Source organism: Nesoenas mayeri (genome assembly GCF_963082525.1).
Source record: "Nesoenas mayeri genome assembly, chromosome: W".
Classification (NCBI taxonomy): Eukaryota; Metazoa; Chordata; class Aves; order Columbiformes; family Columbidae; genus Nesoenas; species Nesoenas mayeri.
In genome coordinates, this window is record NC_137553.1 from 1,815,996 (window position 1) to 1,832,771 (window position 16,776).

The following is a 16,776-nucleotide window of genomic DNA, read 5'->3' on the forward strand; positions in this document are numbered from 1 at the left end:
TGCTTGCATCACTGTCTAGTTAGTTTCCAGTTTTTTTGGGGGAGCTTTTCATACAGCAACAAGGATGGCTCCTTCCCTATGAGAAGTTACCATCTTTGCAAGAATGGACCCTGAAAGCAGAATTCACAGAAGTATGTGAGACTTGAGGAATTTTACATCATTGTTTATATTCTTCTGAGAATCATCCAAAGCTTCCTGTGTAGAAAAAAAGGGAAGAAAATAGTCAGCAGAGAGGAACACTTTCCAGGGGTGCTAAGGTGACCTCTTCAGTAACACCTAGAGACTCTGCTAACTCTGCAGAAAGATCAGCCTCTGTGTTTAGAGGCTAAAGCTCAGTCCATACGAATACCCTTTTTGCCCCCTCACCCAAACCTGGAATATGCTTCAATTAATAGATCAACATCAGGGCTAAGATTTCCAGACCAGGAGTTTTCCTTTTGTACTGGTGACACTAAATGCCTAACTAGTAACTGTTGTTTCAGCAGAATTGGAGGACACTCAGATTCAAGTGTCTAGTTTAGTTAGAGGAGGAAAAGAAAAAGCACCTCAAACCAAGCCCAAGTAAAAAAACCTAACCAAGCCCAAGTAAAAAAAACTAACCTGAACATGTTCCCTGTGACAGAGAGGTCTTACACAGTAGCTGAAGGAGTAATCCTCGAAATACACATTCTGCCATACTTCATCAAGATTTGTTTTTCTCTGTATACTTCCACTTTTCAAAACCCCTAAAATAACCAAAGCAGTATGTTGCCATCACAGAGAAACACAGGCACCATTACATCATCTTAAAAAAACAATGGACAACTCTAAATAAAATTTGAGAGCTCCTTTGCTACCCCTTGGTATATAATTTGCCCCTTTTAAGAGAAAAGCCTAAATAGCCACACAAATAGCACCATGAACTGATTCAGTTTTAGCAACCAACCCACAAGGGAAGCAGATTTATGAAATACCACAAGATCTGTTTGCAAAGCACCCATGTCAGTGCTCAGTGTGAGAAAATTATACTTCCAGGACAGGTGTACATCTGGGAGAGCTCTTCTCTTGCCAGGATTTCCACCTGTATGGGAGAAAACTGCATTCCTTGCAGGATTCCCATCTCAGTCTCCACTACCAGCTGGACATTAAGCCTGAGTCTCACTGCTTGGCATTAGTGATGAAGATACTGAGTACAAAGATGAGAGGGACTGCAAGGACACATGCAGACTAGCTCTAGGCAGTCTGGCAGGAACTGTGTAAGGGACTAGAACTACTCTACAGTGGTGGCTGTGATCTCCAGCAGAGACAGTAGAACAGAGCATGTCCCAGCCTTGTCTTTCTTCTCAGCTTCAGCCAATTGCCCATTTGGCACTAAAGCAATGAGGTACAGGCACAGTGCTTCACAGGTGACAGGGGCAGGGGAAAGGCATTAATCCCAGCAGAGGGCAGAGGCATCACTAACAAGCCCAGATTTTGGTGCCTGCCAGAAGGCTAGGAGGAACACAATGGAGTCCTGCATTTTAGCTGAGTATTAGGCAAGATCATCACCCTGGAATGCACATGCTTCACGGCTGGACCTGGAGGGCATCAGACCTATTCTCCCCACCCAATCCTATGTGAAGTTTGAGGGACTTTGAATGCAGAAGGCAGAAGGGTATTTGGGGAAGGACTGAGCATCTCTTATAGCAAGCAGGATGACAGCAGATGCTAGCACAACATGAGCTAACAGCAAGTCATCTTGCTACATGGAAAGCTTCTAGCTTGCATTAGACAAGTCCAAGGTGCACTCTTTAAGCTTGGAGAAAAAAAAAAAAAAGTTTATTTATTCCATTGGCTTATTAGAGAAGATGGCCAACCAGAACAGGTAAAATGGAAAAATTTCCATAACCTGGGACAAAAAAGGTCCTGGGTTTTAGGCAGTTTATGAAGAACCTATGAGCTACTGCAGCAGCAGCATACTAAGGAACTTTGGCTCATCTGGAAAATTGATAGATTTAGTTCATTTTGAATGACAAGAACACTCATGTCCCTAGCCCCCATTTCCTCTCAGCACCTCTGCAGGCCCTCAATGTAATACAGAACAGCCTATGCAAAGTCCAGTTGTGCAAGCTGATACCTGGGACAGGCAGAGAAGGAAGATCAATTTTTGCTCCTGGCACTGCTGAAAACTGCAATTCAAATACAGATGCACTTCTGAGAACTCCTGCACTTCTGCAATTTGGGCTTGATGGGCAATACCTCTGGGGAATCCATCCCTGGGCTCCAATGAGTACAGCTTAAAATTACCATATTTCTCTATGTATAAACAGTGTCATTAGACTTGTACTTTTAAAAAATAAGATCAACCCAGGCCAGGGCCAGGCTCTGCAGATAAAGTAGTAGCTTTTCTCTTACAAATATTTTAAATATTTTTTTTAATTACAATTAGTCCTCACTCCAGGTAATGTAACTGACACAAAGCATCTGCAGACACACAGCCCTTAGACTTTCACAGAAAGCCCAGGAGCAACTACTCTATAAGAAAGGAATCCCACCTCACAGCAAAGTAGGGGAGGGAGGCACATGGCCAAGATAGCCTAAATATGGGGGAAGAGTCATTTGAAGTAAATACAATTAAAAAAAAAAGGTATTTCAAAACCCCTTCATATAAAGGCTCAAGGAGGTTAAAGCAAAAAACTGGTTCAAAAAGATGTACAAGACTGTTGGAGACCAACCGAAAACTCAGCCAAAAAATAACTTACATTTAAATCAGAAATCAATGTCATCACACACAGTTTTGTTGTTAAAAAAATTGAAAGAAAAGTTGAAATCTGTGTAAAGATCAGCATTTATAAAGAGTTATCATTAGCTCCAGAGACCAGCATAATTCCCATGAAGTCCTGATGGAAGGGGGCCTCCTGCCACAAAGAGTTTAGTTCCAGATGAGTCGTAACAGTGGGTGTAAACAGCATTCGGGAAGAAAATTATGTCAGAAAAGTAATTCCTCCAGGTTTCATCATGATTCTGTTAAAGGAAAGTTTAGATAGTTATTGTTGCCAAACCCAAAACCTTCATAAAAGCAGAAGGTAGCTTCCAGAGCCTAAAATGTTGTTTGTTTGTTTGTTTGTTTTTTTCTTTTAATACTCCCTGAAGCTTCAGACAGATCAACCTGAAGATACCAGAGTTGTCCTGAAGCTTTTTCTGAAGACATTTGGGCCAAACAATGGAGGGGGGAAGGTGAAGGGTAGGTAAGATATCAAGTTTTGTTAGTTTTTAAAGTTACACACAATGATACAAAAGATGCTAGAGAGAAGTTAGACAAAGCCTTAACTGCTTAATGATAACATACAGGAAATTGAGCTCAAGCACCTGCCATGGCATTACCTCAGGAAGCCAATTTCTAAAATTGCACACAAATTAAATCTCTCTTACCAAGTACCACATTTTTATAGGAAGACAATGTATTTTGTGTTTGAGGTTCTGAAAACTAGAAGTTAGATTACATTCAAAAACATAAAGATATAAAGTCTAGTTCATTTATGAATCAGTGCATAACAGTAGTCAGTATGCCTTATACTCAAGCAACCAACCATTCAATACCCTTTAATACAGCTTTTATAGAAAGCAATTCTGCAGCACTTCTTGCTTTTTCATGATTACAGTTATCAATCAGTTACATAATCACTGTTTTACTGGGATGCATTTCATACAATAGTTCCCATTACTACAAAAAGAACGGGTTCGAGCCCTACGGCACTCCTGTGTAAAGGGTCTCCTACAGCTACAAGCTACTCACCAGCCAGCCTTTCCCAGTATTCAACTTCAATATTTCACTTCCTCCTAATTTTTGCTTCTGTCCATAGCAGCCACGTGGGGGCTTTTCATCCAGGAACCTCTGGGCTCTGATATCGTAAAACAATAAGGAACCTTGCCCTGTTCCCACTGTGATGATGTGCTCATAGAAGCTCACCGATCGAATACCTGTCAAACAGAGAAGGGACATACAATGCAGTAAGGAAGATGGATGCTTTGGCTCTGCAGTGCTGCTGCTTGATGTCTAATATTTTCTTTAAGATTAACTACCTACTAGTATTCTCCACAACACAAGTTTCCCCACTGCTATGGAGCAATGCAGATAAATCCCATGGATACTACTGAAACAGTAGCTTCAATTACATATACTACTTTTCTTCTGAGGCCATCAGCTACACTGATGGTGCATAGTAAGAAGCTTCATTCTCAGCAGGCCTCAGCTCTGCCAGATAAACAAAGATCATAAGCCATTTAGGATCAGGAGCAGCTTTGTTCTGTCTGCCATGAGTCTCTACGTGAACACACCATGAGTGAGTACATGGCAGCAGACAGAGGAAAGAACATCACATTGGTTTCCTCCATGAGCTCACACTCTATCTAGCTACCTGCCAAGCTGCAATAAGTGACTATGTCAGAAAAATTACTGTCCCAGCTGCCACCAAGTGCATTTTGCTGATCAACAGGCTAGCTGTAAGCAAGTATAGCCATAATAATCACTAGTCACTTTGCTGCTAAGATAGATCAGGCTCTTAAATAATTCTGAGGCTATCCCTGCTCAAATATTCTCACACAAACGCACCTTATTCTTTGTAGCTGTCACTTTTAGCACTTCATCTAGTGTGAAAACAGACTAAGAATCCTATAACCCAAGTAACACCATGTTACACCAGCACATGGGAAGCTACAAGAAGTTTCCAGTCCCAAAAAAACATTCTAGCACGATTCAGTTACACTGTTAGATTGGGTAAAAGGAGTACATTTTGTTTTCACAAAATCTAAATCTGAAGCCTCAGATAAACAAGGATCCCTTGGAAATAGTATTGGGGAGATTATGCATGTAGGAATTTGCAATTTGTATAATGTCCTGTCATCTCATCTCTATTTATTGCGCACAAGGTTTGTTCTGTGTAAGCACTCTACCCCAAACAACTCTTCTACTCAGATTAAACCCCACCACATCTATGCTTTTCCTTCCTGCACAACATGACACCAGGTTATAAACTCTAAGGCTTTTTAAACCCTCTTCAAAGTACCACTGAATTACAGCCTAAACAAGCATTCAAACAGGAGGAGAAAAAAGTGAGTTATGCCAGCTACTGTCACCGTACCAAGTGAGACTGAATGTCACAACACTCATAACATCTTGGAATACACCCAGCAGGACACGTAACAGTAGACATCGAAGAGGTGTAGATGCAGCCAGGGAGTTTCCCCTTCCTCTTTGTACAGAGTCCTAACTAGAAACACATCCTCATCCTTCTGCTTCCACAACCTGATGTTACATCCACAGCCACCACCATCTGTGACACACACTTAGAACAGGCAAGGTCACATTGTCACGCTCCAGATGTGAGGTGAAATCTTGGCTGCAGCCTTAATAGATGGGAAACCACTGTGCAAGTCTCACACATGTTAAAACAGATTTACCAGATTCACATAAAAATACCCACTTTAGTTCAGAGAACTACAAATGCATCTGAGCAAGTTGGAGACATCTCACACCCCCACTCCCTCCCCCCCCCCCCATTGCAAGGGCCTGGCTCTGGCAAATACATACAGAAAGCTTTAAGCCCTCTGCAATCGGCAAGAACAGTCACTTGAATAAGAGGAGAAAGGCACAAGAGAGGACCTCTTCTTATTTTTGCTCCAAAAGTGCTCAACAAATAACCTAGCAGAATACTTACTTAACAGAAACAGGTGATGGAGTATGAAAGCAGATGGCATATACTTTTCAATGCAATTTATTAATAAAAAGCTATAAAATGCAGAACAACTGTGGATCTTCCTCTAATAAAAAAAATTAACTGAAGGAATCCATGATGTACACACTACTAAGAGGATGTTAGTACAGGTTTTCAAGAACAGTACTTCAAATTGGCTCCTAAGGGGCTGAAGTACCTCAGATTAATCATTCCTATCAAACTAAAAGCACAACCTGTGCCTAAAACTGATCACGGTAAGCTCTCCTCCTGCAGATCAAGAACTAGAGTCCAGGGCCTGCACTTCCCTGTACAGCTGCTAAGAAAAGCAACACAAGATGCACTAAAAAGCATTAGCTACCTTCTCATGTAGAGTAGTCAGGGTTACACTAGGTAAAAAACAGCCCCAGTTCCAGTCTTATTAAGTTACAACCTTTCTCTGACCTGCTTTTGTATACAATGCTAATGATTTGAAGTTAACGTGGATTTAACACGTTCAGTAGGTGCATTTGGAAGCTGAAAGCACATTCAGGTAACACTTCAAAGCACTTAAAAGTCAACCCAGATTTTAGTCTGCAAATCAATAAACAGCCTCCTTTCTAGAGGTGCTGCACCACTCCAAGTCCCAATGAGATCAATAGAAAGTTGAAACACTCAGTATCTTGAATTAATATTACTTAAGTGCCTCCACCACTATGTCAAAAAAAAAAAAATCCACCTACTATGCAGAACAGAAAACAGCATTGAACAAAGGCTTTCTCTAGACATGAACTAGCACCCCAGAGATACTACCTACACATAGATCATCCTCCCAGCATAGAAGATCACATACTCAGTGCAGAAACTTTCAGCCACCAGTCACCACTGGGCACCACACTCCGGTGTCTTGGTATTTCTTCCCTATGATACTGAAGGGTGACCATGTCAGGACCTCCACAGAGTCCTCACTGAGTGGGTCAGGACAAAGGCTGTTGCTGGTGAAGCACCTTTTTTTATATTATAGAAACTTCTCCCATATCTGAAAGAAGCAGAACCTGACATTTATCTAGACAGCACTGTTCAAACTCCAGTAACCACATAAATAAAACTTTCCTAATCCTTACCTCCATGTGTTCTCTTTTGATAACTTGCCCAATAAAGAGATAGATACCTAGAGCCAAGCTAAATAAAGACTGCAATTGATTAGTCTGGGATTAATATGGCTTAAAATGTGCATCACAGCACAGTGCCTTCTCATGCTCAGGAAAAAAGGTTATGGGAAGAAGCTTATGGGACCATGTACCCTGCAAGCCCTCATACTTGGCCCTGGTGTAAGGTTAAATTGGACATACTGCATCCACATCAGAAAAGGAAAACAGCATTCAAATCAGCATTTTTTTTTAAGACTGAGCTTGTGAGCTTTTGTATATTTAAAGTAAATAAATACACATTGAAAATTAAGAGTCTCGCTCATGGCTTTAAAATAACAAAGTAAGCATTCACTCACAGCACAGACTCACAGTATGATAGCACTAAGCAGCCAACATGCTTTTTTTCCATTCCCAGAGAAAAATGCAAGAACAGACAGTATTAATAGTGGTACGAAGACTGGATTTGCTTTGAGATGAAGTAAAACAGAATAAGACACAGTAAAAAATAAGTAGAAGGCACACTATATACTATTAATGATTTAGTCTATCACATGAAAAAGACTTCCGATTTATTAAAAGCTTATCTTACCGCAGCCTTAATAGCTACTTCTGCAGGCAAATCATTTGAAGCACCCTTTGACAAGTTTCTTACCACTGCCTCGTTCTTTGGAACAGACGGATTTTACATTGTGAGAAGGCTGCCTGGGATCCAGAAAGGAGACATGTGCCTGTGATCCTACTGCATACACTGACCACTCCTGACCATAAGCCAAACACACGTTCTCCCTGCAGTATGGCAACTTTGTGGAAAGTAACTGGAAACAGAGGAAAGACAAAGCAACACATTATGAGAAAAGATCAAAACATTAATAGAATGATTCTGTAAGCTAAGTTTAAGGAAGTTACAGTGAAAATTATGTGGTTTAGGCCCAGCCAACAACTAGAACCACACGGTCGCTCGCTCACTCCTCCTCCCTCCCTCCCCCCGTGAGATGGGGAGGAGAATCAGGAAACGAAAGCTAAAACCCATGGATTGTGACAAAAAAAGTTTAACAGGACAGCAAAAGTGAAAAGATAAACAATAATAACAATGAAAGAATATACAAAGTGAAGGATACACAATGCAATCGCTCACCAACCTGGTTATTAGGGGCACTCAGCATGGCTTTACCAAGGGTAAGTCATGCTTGACCAACCTCATAGCCTTTTATGAGAATGTAACAAGGTGGATGGATGATGGCAGAGCGGTGGATGTGGTCTACCTTGACTTCAGTAAAGCCTTTGACACAGTCTCCCACAGCATCCTCACAGCTAAGTTGAGGAGGTGTGGTCTAGACAATAGAGTAGTGAAGTGGGTTACAAACTGGCTTAAGGAGAGAAGCCAGAGAGTGGTAGTCAATGATGTGGAGTCTAGTTGGAGGCCAGTATCTAGTGCAGTGCCTCAGGGGTCTGTACTGGGGCCACTATTATTCAATATATTCATTAACGATTTAGATGAGGGAATAGAGTGTACTATCAGCAAGTTTGCTGATGACACTAAGCTGGGAGGAGTGGCTGACACGCCAGAAGGCTGTGCTGCCATCCAGCGAGACCTGGACAGGCTGGAGAGTTGGGCGGGGAATAACCTAATGAAATTTAACAAGGGCAAGTGTAGAGTCCTGCATCTGGGCAGGAACAACCCCAGGTTCCAGTATAGGTTGGGAAATTACATATTAGAGAGCAGTGTAGGGGAAAGGGACCTGAGGGTCCTGGTGGACAACAGGATGACCATGAGCCAGCACTGTGCCCTTGTGGCCAGGAAGGCCAATGGCATCCTGGGGTGTATTACAAGGGGGGTGGTTAGTAGATCGAGAGAGGTCCTCCTTCCCCTCTACTCTGCCCTGGTGAGACCACATCTGGAATATTGTGTCCAGTTCTGGGCCCCTCAGTTCAAGAAGGACAGGGAACTGCTGGAGAGGGTCCAGCGCAGGGCAACAAAGATGATTAAGGGAGTGGAGCACCTCCCTTATGAGGAAAGGCTGAGGGAGCTGGGGCTCTTTAGTTTGGAGAAGAGGAGACTGAGGGGTGACCTTATTAATGTTTATAAATATATAAAGGGTGAGTGCCATGAGGATGGAGCCAGGCTCTTCTCGTTAGCAAACAATGATAGGACAAGGGGTAATGGGATCAAGCTGGAATACAAGAGGTTCCACTTAAATTTGAGAAAAAACTTCTTCTCAGTAAGGGTGACAGACACTGGAACAGGCTGCCCAGGGGGGTTGTGGAGTCTCCTTCTCTGCAGACATTCAAAACCCGCCTGGACATGTTCCTGTGCAACCTCACCTGGGCGTTCCTGCTCCAGCAGGGGGATTGGACTAGATGATCTTTTGAGGTCCCTTCCAATCCCAAACATACTGTGATACTGTGATACTGTGAAAACTGATGCCCAGCCTGCTCTCAAGCATCAATTGCAAACACTGGTTCTGTATACTCTATCCCGGAAGAGCAGAAACCCCAGTCCGCAGTTCTCACTTGAACACAATTGTGCTGAACAGCCAGTCCCAGAACAAGAGACCTGGACAGCAGTAATTCCCCAAGCAGCAAGTCCCTCTTCTGGCAAGCTCCTCCATTTTTATACCAAGTCTGATGTCATATGGTATTGAATATCCCTTTGGCTAGTTTGGGTCAGCTGTCCTGGCTGTCCCCCCTCTCAGCTTCCAGTGAAAGTTAACTCTATCCCAGCTGAACCAGCACAGAAAAAAAAACAAAATGCAGCTAAAAAATAAGTTCATCACGACAACAGAACTTTAACAGAAAAGCAATAACCTGACCCACAGAAGAGAAACCTGAAGGAGATTGGATGCCTCATCTGAACCAAACTGAGATGATAAAGGCTGAAGCCAAGTATTATGCAAAGAAGAATGGACATTTTGGTAACTGTTTTACATCTATCTAAGCTGCTGTTATTTCTTCAACAGGAGTACACAGACATCAGCTCTCACCTGAAAAAACTTACCTTATACACTAGCATAGATATTACTGCATTTGATCTGCAATTGCAATTACACTTAAATGCAAATTACTTTATGAACACTGCTAATCAAGTATCCATCATACTCTAGTGGAGTGGAGCATCTCCCTTATGAGGAAAGGTGGAGGGAGCTGGGTCTCTTTAGCTTGGAGGAGACTGAGGGGTGACCTCACTAATGTTTATCAAGATGTAAAGGGTGAATGTCACGAGGATGAAGCCAGGTTCTTCTTGGTGACAAGCAATGATAAGACAAGGGGCAATGGGTGCAGACTGGAACATAGGAGGTTCCACTTAAATATGAGAAGAAACTTCTTCACAGTGAGGGTGACAGAGCCTGGAACAGGCTGCCCAGGGAGGTTGTGGAGTCTCCTTCTCTGGAGACATTCAAAACCCGCCTGGACACCTTCCTGTGTAACCTAACCTAGGCGTTCCTGCTCCGGCAGGGGGATTGGACTAGATGATCTTTCGAGGTCCCTTCCAATCCCTAACATACTGTGATTCTATGAAACAGTTCACTTCAGCTCACCCAGAATTGGCAGAAAGTTAAGAGTACCTCCCACCCTCCAAAATAAAGGGAGTGGGAAGTTTCTCTCCCCAGGTTCTAGTTTTTAGGACATTTCATTTTACATAAAGCTTTTAAGTGTTTTACAAACACTGCTGCTCTTTCTTCAAGCATTTAAAGGAAATGAAGAATAGTGAACAGCCTTAACTGCTAGACAATTTTTTTAATTTTACACCAACAAACAGAAAAGCACCTTTGATAGTGTGTGCTCTGCTTTCCAAAGATGAAAATACCCATCTAGGGACACAGCTCCCAGTTCCTATAAAAAAAAAAAAAAAAAAGGTAAGAGTTAGTTTCTGTATTATAGATGTCCTTACAAACTCTCTACAAGGCAGGCTGCATACTCCAGACTGAACTCATGCATAATTCTGTACATGCTTATGAAGATAAATTTTCATTTTATATTGATCTTGACAAAGGTGCTAGGTAGAATAAGAATTAATGAAACAGTAAATAACAAAAAGAAACTTTCAAAAGTATAGATCTTGTTATTTAATCAAATAATGAATTATTAGACACTACGAGCCGGGGTTGGCAATTCTCTACAGCAGCTCCTGTACTGATTCTGATCCTGAAGTAAACATTTATTTCCAGGCACTACTATACTGAAAAGGCTACATGTAGTCTTCATCACAGAGGAGTAATTAACAGCTATAGTGAAAAATAAAGCCTGCAGGAACTCCATGCTTCTGATGGCACACCCATCTTTGCTTCAGACCTTCTCTGTTGAGGGCTGAAAGAAAAGTAGTGGGAGGTGAATTGCTACTCCCACTTGCCCCAGTACAATTCATCTCTAGCAATAACAAGAGATCAGCATGGGGGAGGTTAACATTTACTGTTTGTCAAACACCAACAAAATAACATGAAAGTAAGCACTGATGTGTCAGTCACCTAGCTTGCTGAGCAATCCAGTAACAATTCAGCCATCAAAACAGCAACCAACTGAATGTTAGCTGGTCTTCACAAAAGGTGAAGAAAAGCAGCAAGAGCACTCAAGAGTGGGATTCAAGCTGCAGTAGGTGTTTTGGTGCTTTATCTGCTTCTCATAAACATTCCTCATCTGCCCCCCTTAGAGTGCAAGTCTAAAATCAAACTCATGGGAAAACTGTTCCTTCTGAAAATATATGATTTTTTAATTTTTCTACTGGACTTCTCCAAGCACTTGGGGAAGAAGCAGACAGAGCAGATAAATATGACCATCTCATATGTGAAAGATGCAAAAGGATCAGGGAAAAAATATTAGGTTGCTTCTCCAGTATATTTGATTTAGATTACTTTTTTCTTTTTCTAATACATATGGACAGTTTTAGGACTTGTCAGCTGTCTTGCTTATCTTACTAACCTTGTTCTTATTGTTGAAAGCCAATGCTCGGACTTTGCAGTTGTCAGGATTGGTGTTCTCCTTGGGGATATCCTTCAGAGCTCTGTGTGTTATGTGGGCATAGACAGGAACTTGAGAGAGATTATGCCTGACATTGCTTTTGGACAACACATCCTCTGTGACTTCCCAGAGACCCATTGAACCATCCCGGGAACCTGAATAAATAGTCCATAACAGCATTTCACATATACATAATTCCCCATTTTAAAAAAGAAAGTGCAATAAACAATAGGGTCTAAAAGAAAGAAAGGATACTATTACTATTAATTTACTTTAACTGAACACACTATTGGTGTCTATATATTAATTATTAACAAAATCATTATTTTACTGAGCTATAAAGTTAATGACATGAACTCATTGTCAACTGGTTTGTCTACATAGTTTCCAAGTACCTCATCTGTTTTCAAACTTATTAGGATGCATCAAAAACCACAACCTTGTATAACAATCACCATTAGAGATTCACATGTAGAATAAACTCAGAGGTGACTGAATAGCCTATGAGTTCAGCCTGGCTTACCAAGACTGAGATTGACAGTCTGTTAAGCCAATACAAAAACCTCCAAGGAAACTCCATTGGGTTTACATCAATTTTGGATCATTTGGTTTCTGCCAGTATGCTTATGGATATGTACACACACATTTGTCAACTGAACAGAAACAGCTATTTCAAACCACAATTTGTAGGAATTTGTATCAAATCTATTTTTAAAATTATTTTTTTAAATGCACAGGAACTGAGGCTGAACAAGCAAGGACTCATTTTATCTTTCTACTGAATTTGAAGATCTTAATCCAAAATATGAATCAATAAGCATAACAATGCTGGATAAAGAAAGCTGAATGTCTTTGGTTCAAAGATCAACACAGGATTAATCCAAGCTCCTATTACCCATCCCTTCTGGTGTTTGGGCAACTCACTTCCATCTAAGGCAGCTCTGACAAATTTGACATGTAGCTCAATTTCTTCCCTATACAATGTGTTGTGGGTGGTGTTTTGTTTTTTTTTTTCTTTGTTTGTTTGGTTTTGTTTTGGTTTTAATGTAGATATTTGGGTTGGAGAGTTGCAAGGATCAATTTTTATATTACACTCCAAATCAAACTCCAGAATTAGCTTTTGTTTATTTGTTTGTTTTTCTTTTTTTTTTCTTTTTTTTTTTTAAAAAACCCAATTCAAGTATTTGATTTTTATATGAGACTCTTAAGATTTTCTGTCACCTGCAGTTTGACACCTCCCTGTATGGAATACTACACCCTGTCAGCACAAAAAGACAGTGAACAACTACATTAATGCAACAGCATATTAGTATTGCTGCCTTTACTTAAGTAATACTTGATGAAGTTACACTGGTTATTCAACTATTTACTAAGAAGTCAGTAACTGATCTTTTCTATTACAGTCTTCTGTATTAACTGCCATAGTATGTGTACATATATATACACACACACACGTGACTTTACTGATAGCTTGATAAAACAAACTGAGTTTTCATTAATGAGTCTTTCATAGGATTTCAGGAAACCAATACTGCTCTGCTGTATTCCAAAGTTATTAACTGATAATCAACACCCCTCTTGATATTCTTCTTGTGTAGAATCCTTCCCTTTAATGCACTATGTTTAGATAATACCCTCTCATGACAACACCCACTGTAGAGACAGTAACATTCCCTCTAATACGAGAAAAAAAAATCAAATCTAGACCAGGGCCCTACAAATAGTACTGTGCTTTGCTTTGTTTTAAGACCAAGAATAGTTTAAATAGGCAAAGTAGTTTGAAGTGGTTTCAAATGCCTTGAAAAAAAAAGGTGCTTCCCTAAGACTTATCAAGTGCTGTACATCAGTATAAAATTGTAGGAAAAAAAAAAAACAGACTTTACCAGAAACAGCCATAGTATCACTGATCCATGCAATTGAAAATATCCAGTCCTTATGTCCATCCTAAAAGAAAAAGAGACTGATTTTCTGTGCCATTATATTCTAGAGTGGTCTCAAAGCAGACAAGTATTCTTCACTTTGATTTTTTTTAATTAGTACAAACTCAGAAGGACAGACCTATGTTAAAAACATTCAGATAAGATTCCAATATCAAGCTGGAGCAGTTAAAGTACCTAATAGTAATTTTAACTTTTTTTTTTTTTTAATTTTGAAGTGTATAATTAATAGAGAGCAATTAGAGATTAAAAACTGATCTCATTTCTAAGGACTTAGATTTTTCCATTCTGAAAGCACCATTCTTTACTTCTGTAAAGTAGCTACATACTTTTATTTCCTCAAATGCACATCCCTACTATAAAAAGTAAACAAAACATTATGTTTACAATTTATGACCTGCAGATTAATTTTTCAAGACTATTAATTCAAGAATCTTTTCTTTAGCAGGTGAGAAACCTGTGGAGAAAAAAGACCTTAAGGCTCTATTTCTGTATGAAAAGCTGCAGAGTCACAGCAGCACACAAATGAATAACAAGTCATAGAAATCTTAAGAGTCAAGCCTTTCTGCAGATGGCTATCTGCTACTGCAGAAACTCTGACCCAACTGACCTCTGCTGTTGTAGTTAACATCTATGTGAAGTCCTGAATCAGAAAGGAAAAATGAGAGAGAAGTGCTTCCAGAACATCACTATACTCATTTCAGCCTTTTTATTCTTAGGACTGGCTATTTTAAAAAGGCCTCATGATTTTTCAGGAATATAAGCAGTACCAGAGTGTATCAAACTGCCATAAGCCACTGAGTTAGAACTAATCCTCAAAGCCAAGTTCCACTTCTGGAATAATATGTACATAAGCTGCACTGGAGAAGGGGAAAATTTGAACAACTTTTCTCATCTTTTCAATTTCTCAAAAGAACTTTTTCACTAAAACTAGTTTCAGAAGTCGTCATCACAATTAGACTTTAACAGTTAAGATTTTGTTACATTCTCAATGCTTAAAAGTAATCTGAAGTAAACTTGAATGAGGGTGAGGAAGAAGAAATCTGACTCAGAACCCTGAGAATCGTTTCACATGTCACTGTCAAAAAAGACAACTTAATCAGGAATGTTTTCAAGCTTTCAAAATTTCACTCTCCACTACAAGACTCCCAGATCTTAACCTTGATCTGACCTTACGCACTTCAAAGTAGTAAATCTTGTGACAAAATAAACTTTCCCCAAATACTCCCACTTACATCTCCCACACAGACAGGATCGAGTGTAGGTAGACGATAAACTGCAAGACTGTTGGGGTTGTCTCCACCTGTGGCCAGAAGGGTCCTCGAGGGGTTGAGCTCAATGGCATGGATACCACATCCCTGCTGATTCACCATGCCAGATTCACGATCTTTCAGAATAGGAATCTTGGTAATTTGACCAGTCTGGACATCTACTACAAATAACTGGAGAAAAAGAGCAGGAGATGTAAGTTATTATCAAACAGATAAGTGTTGTGGTTTAGCCCCAGCAGGCAACTAAGTACCATGTGGCTGCTCACTTGCTCACCCCTCCCCTGGTGGAATAGGAAGGAGAATCAGGAAAAAAAAGGTAAAACTCATGGGTTGGGATAAAAACAGTTTAACAAGACAACAAAGGAAGAGATAAACAACAACAATAATAACAATAAAAGAATACACAAAGCGAGGGATACACAATGCTGTTGCTCACCACCTGGCAATGCCTAGCCTGCTCACAAGCAGCAATTCCCTCCCCCAACCAGCTCCCCCAGTTTATATACTGAGTATGATGTCATATGGTGTAGAATATCCCTTTGGCTAGTTTGAGTCAGCTGCCCTGACTGCGCCCCCTCCCAGCTTCCTGTGAAAATTAACTCTATCCCAACTGAACCCAGGACATCATCCATCCCTTATTCTATACCATCTATATCACGCCCAGATCCTACACTTTCAAACTGATCATCTCCACTTTTCCTACCCTTTATATATATATATATACACACACATACACACAGACAGATATCATTCCCTTAGTCTATGGGCCATCCCTCTAAAATGTCCACTGAGTTAATTTAATCCATGACTTTGGACTCCATCTCTCCTAACAGTCTTTCAGGGCAGGAAAAATGGTATGTGGTGTTGAATTGTTGCATGCTGCATCCAGAGTCTGTGGCTGGTCTATCTGGTGTGGCTCACGCCCACAGTTTACAGGTTGAAGATGTTGATCTTGAGGAAGTTGCTGAAGCCAGTTATGATTCCATCACTGCTGCACTTTGCTCAGTTTAAAAGTTCATTCTTCATTAATTTGGGTGATTCTCACTATAATACCATTCATATGGCATATAGCACTACAGTAGTGATGACACACTGGCAGGGTTATTTAGCAATTAGCATCATACAGTTTAATTCATTGTCAATTCTCACCCCAAAACAAATCCCCTTGAGGTACGCATCAGATTTCCCCATCCTTCTGCATCACCAATCAAGTGCACCCAGGTCCTTGAGCAAAAGCAAACGTGTGAGTGGGTCTGCCTTTGCCTGAGGCAGAACTAACCTGTACTGTCTTCCCATATATATTCTTCATGTGCATTAGAAGGACTTTATCCCCTCCAAAGTATGTGGAAGTTTTGATTGGGCAGAGGCAGCTTGTGACAACCTTGAAGTACTCCCCCCATGCTTAGCAGAACAAAGACCTTGTTATGCCTTGTTATGTCTGTTTTTTGTTACTTTGGGAGGAAGAGATAGATGACACCTCATCTTATCTTTCCCGAAGTTTTATGGCCATGAAGGCAGACACCTTGGAAGATAAGGACAATTAACAGTGTTGCTGTGAAAGGCCTCATGGCCTAATTGGGATGATAGAGATGAACCATCTGTCGGACAACCAGCTACCAGAAGAGACCACAAACCAATAACTACCCCTGACGGGCAAGACAACTCACTTCTGGTCAATACTGTGAACTTTCCCCTAGTTTGAAGACCCCAGACTCATTTCCAGAAGAGTCTTCCTAATTAGCATGAAGAGCAAGCAGAGGGAGGAGACGAACTGCCTTCTCCTATCTCGCATGTA

At 40.6% G+C, this 16,776-nt stretch overlaps 1 protein-coding gene across 1 annotated transcript; it reads right to left on the bottom strand.

Moving 5' to 3' along the window:
* Window positions 1-615: 615 nt before the first annotated feature.
* On the bottom strand, window positions 616-16,172 carry LOC308051400 (DDB1- and CUL4-associated factor 12-like; the record flags this gene model as incomplete). Its single annotated transcript, XM_080361832.1, has 8 exons — window positions 616-725; window positions 3,755-3,939; window positions 7,473-7,635; window positions 10,586-10,651; window positions 11,735-11,928; window positions 13,657-13,717; window positions 14,946-15,152; window positions 16,131-16,172. The coding sequence occupies 8 exons, from the start codon at window positions 16,170-16,172 to the stop codon at window positions 717-719; spliced, it is 927 nt and encodes a 308-aa protein (XP_080217958.1). The 3' UTR covers window positions 616-716.
* Window positions 16,173-16,776: the final 604 nt, after the last annotated feature.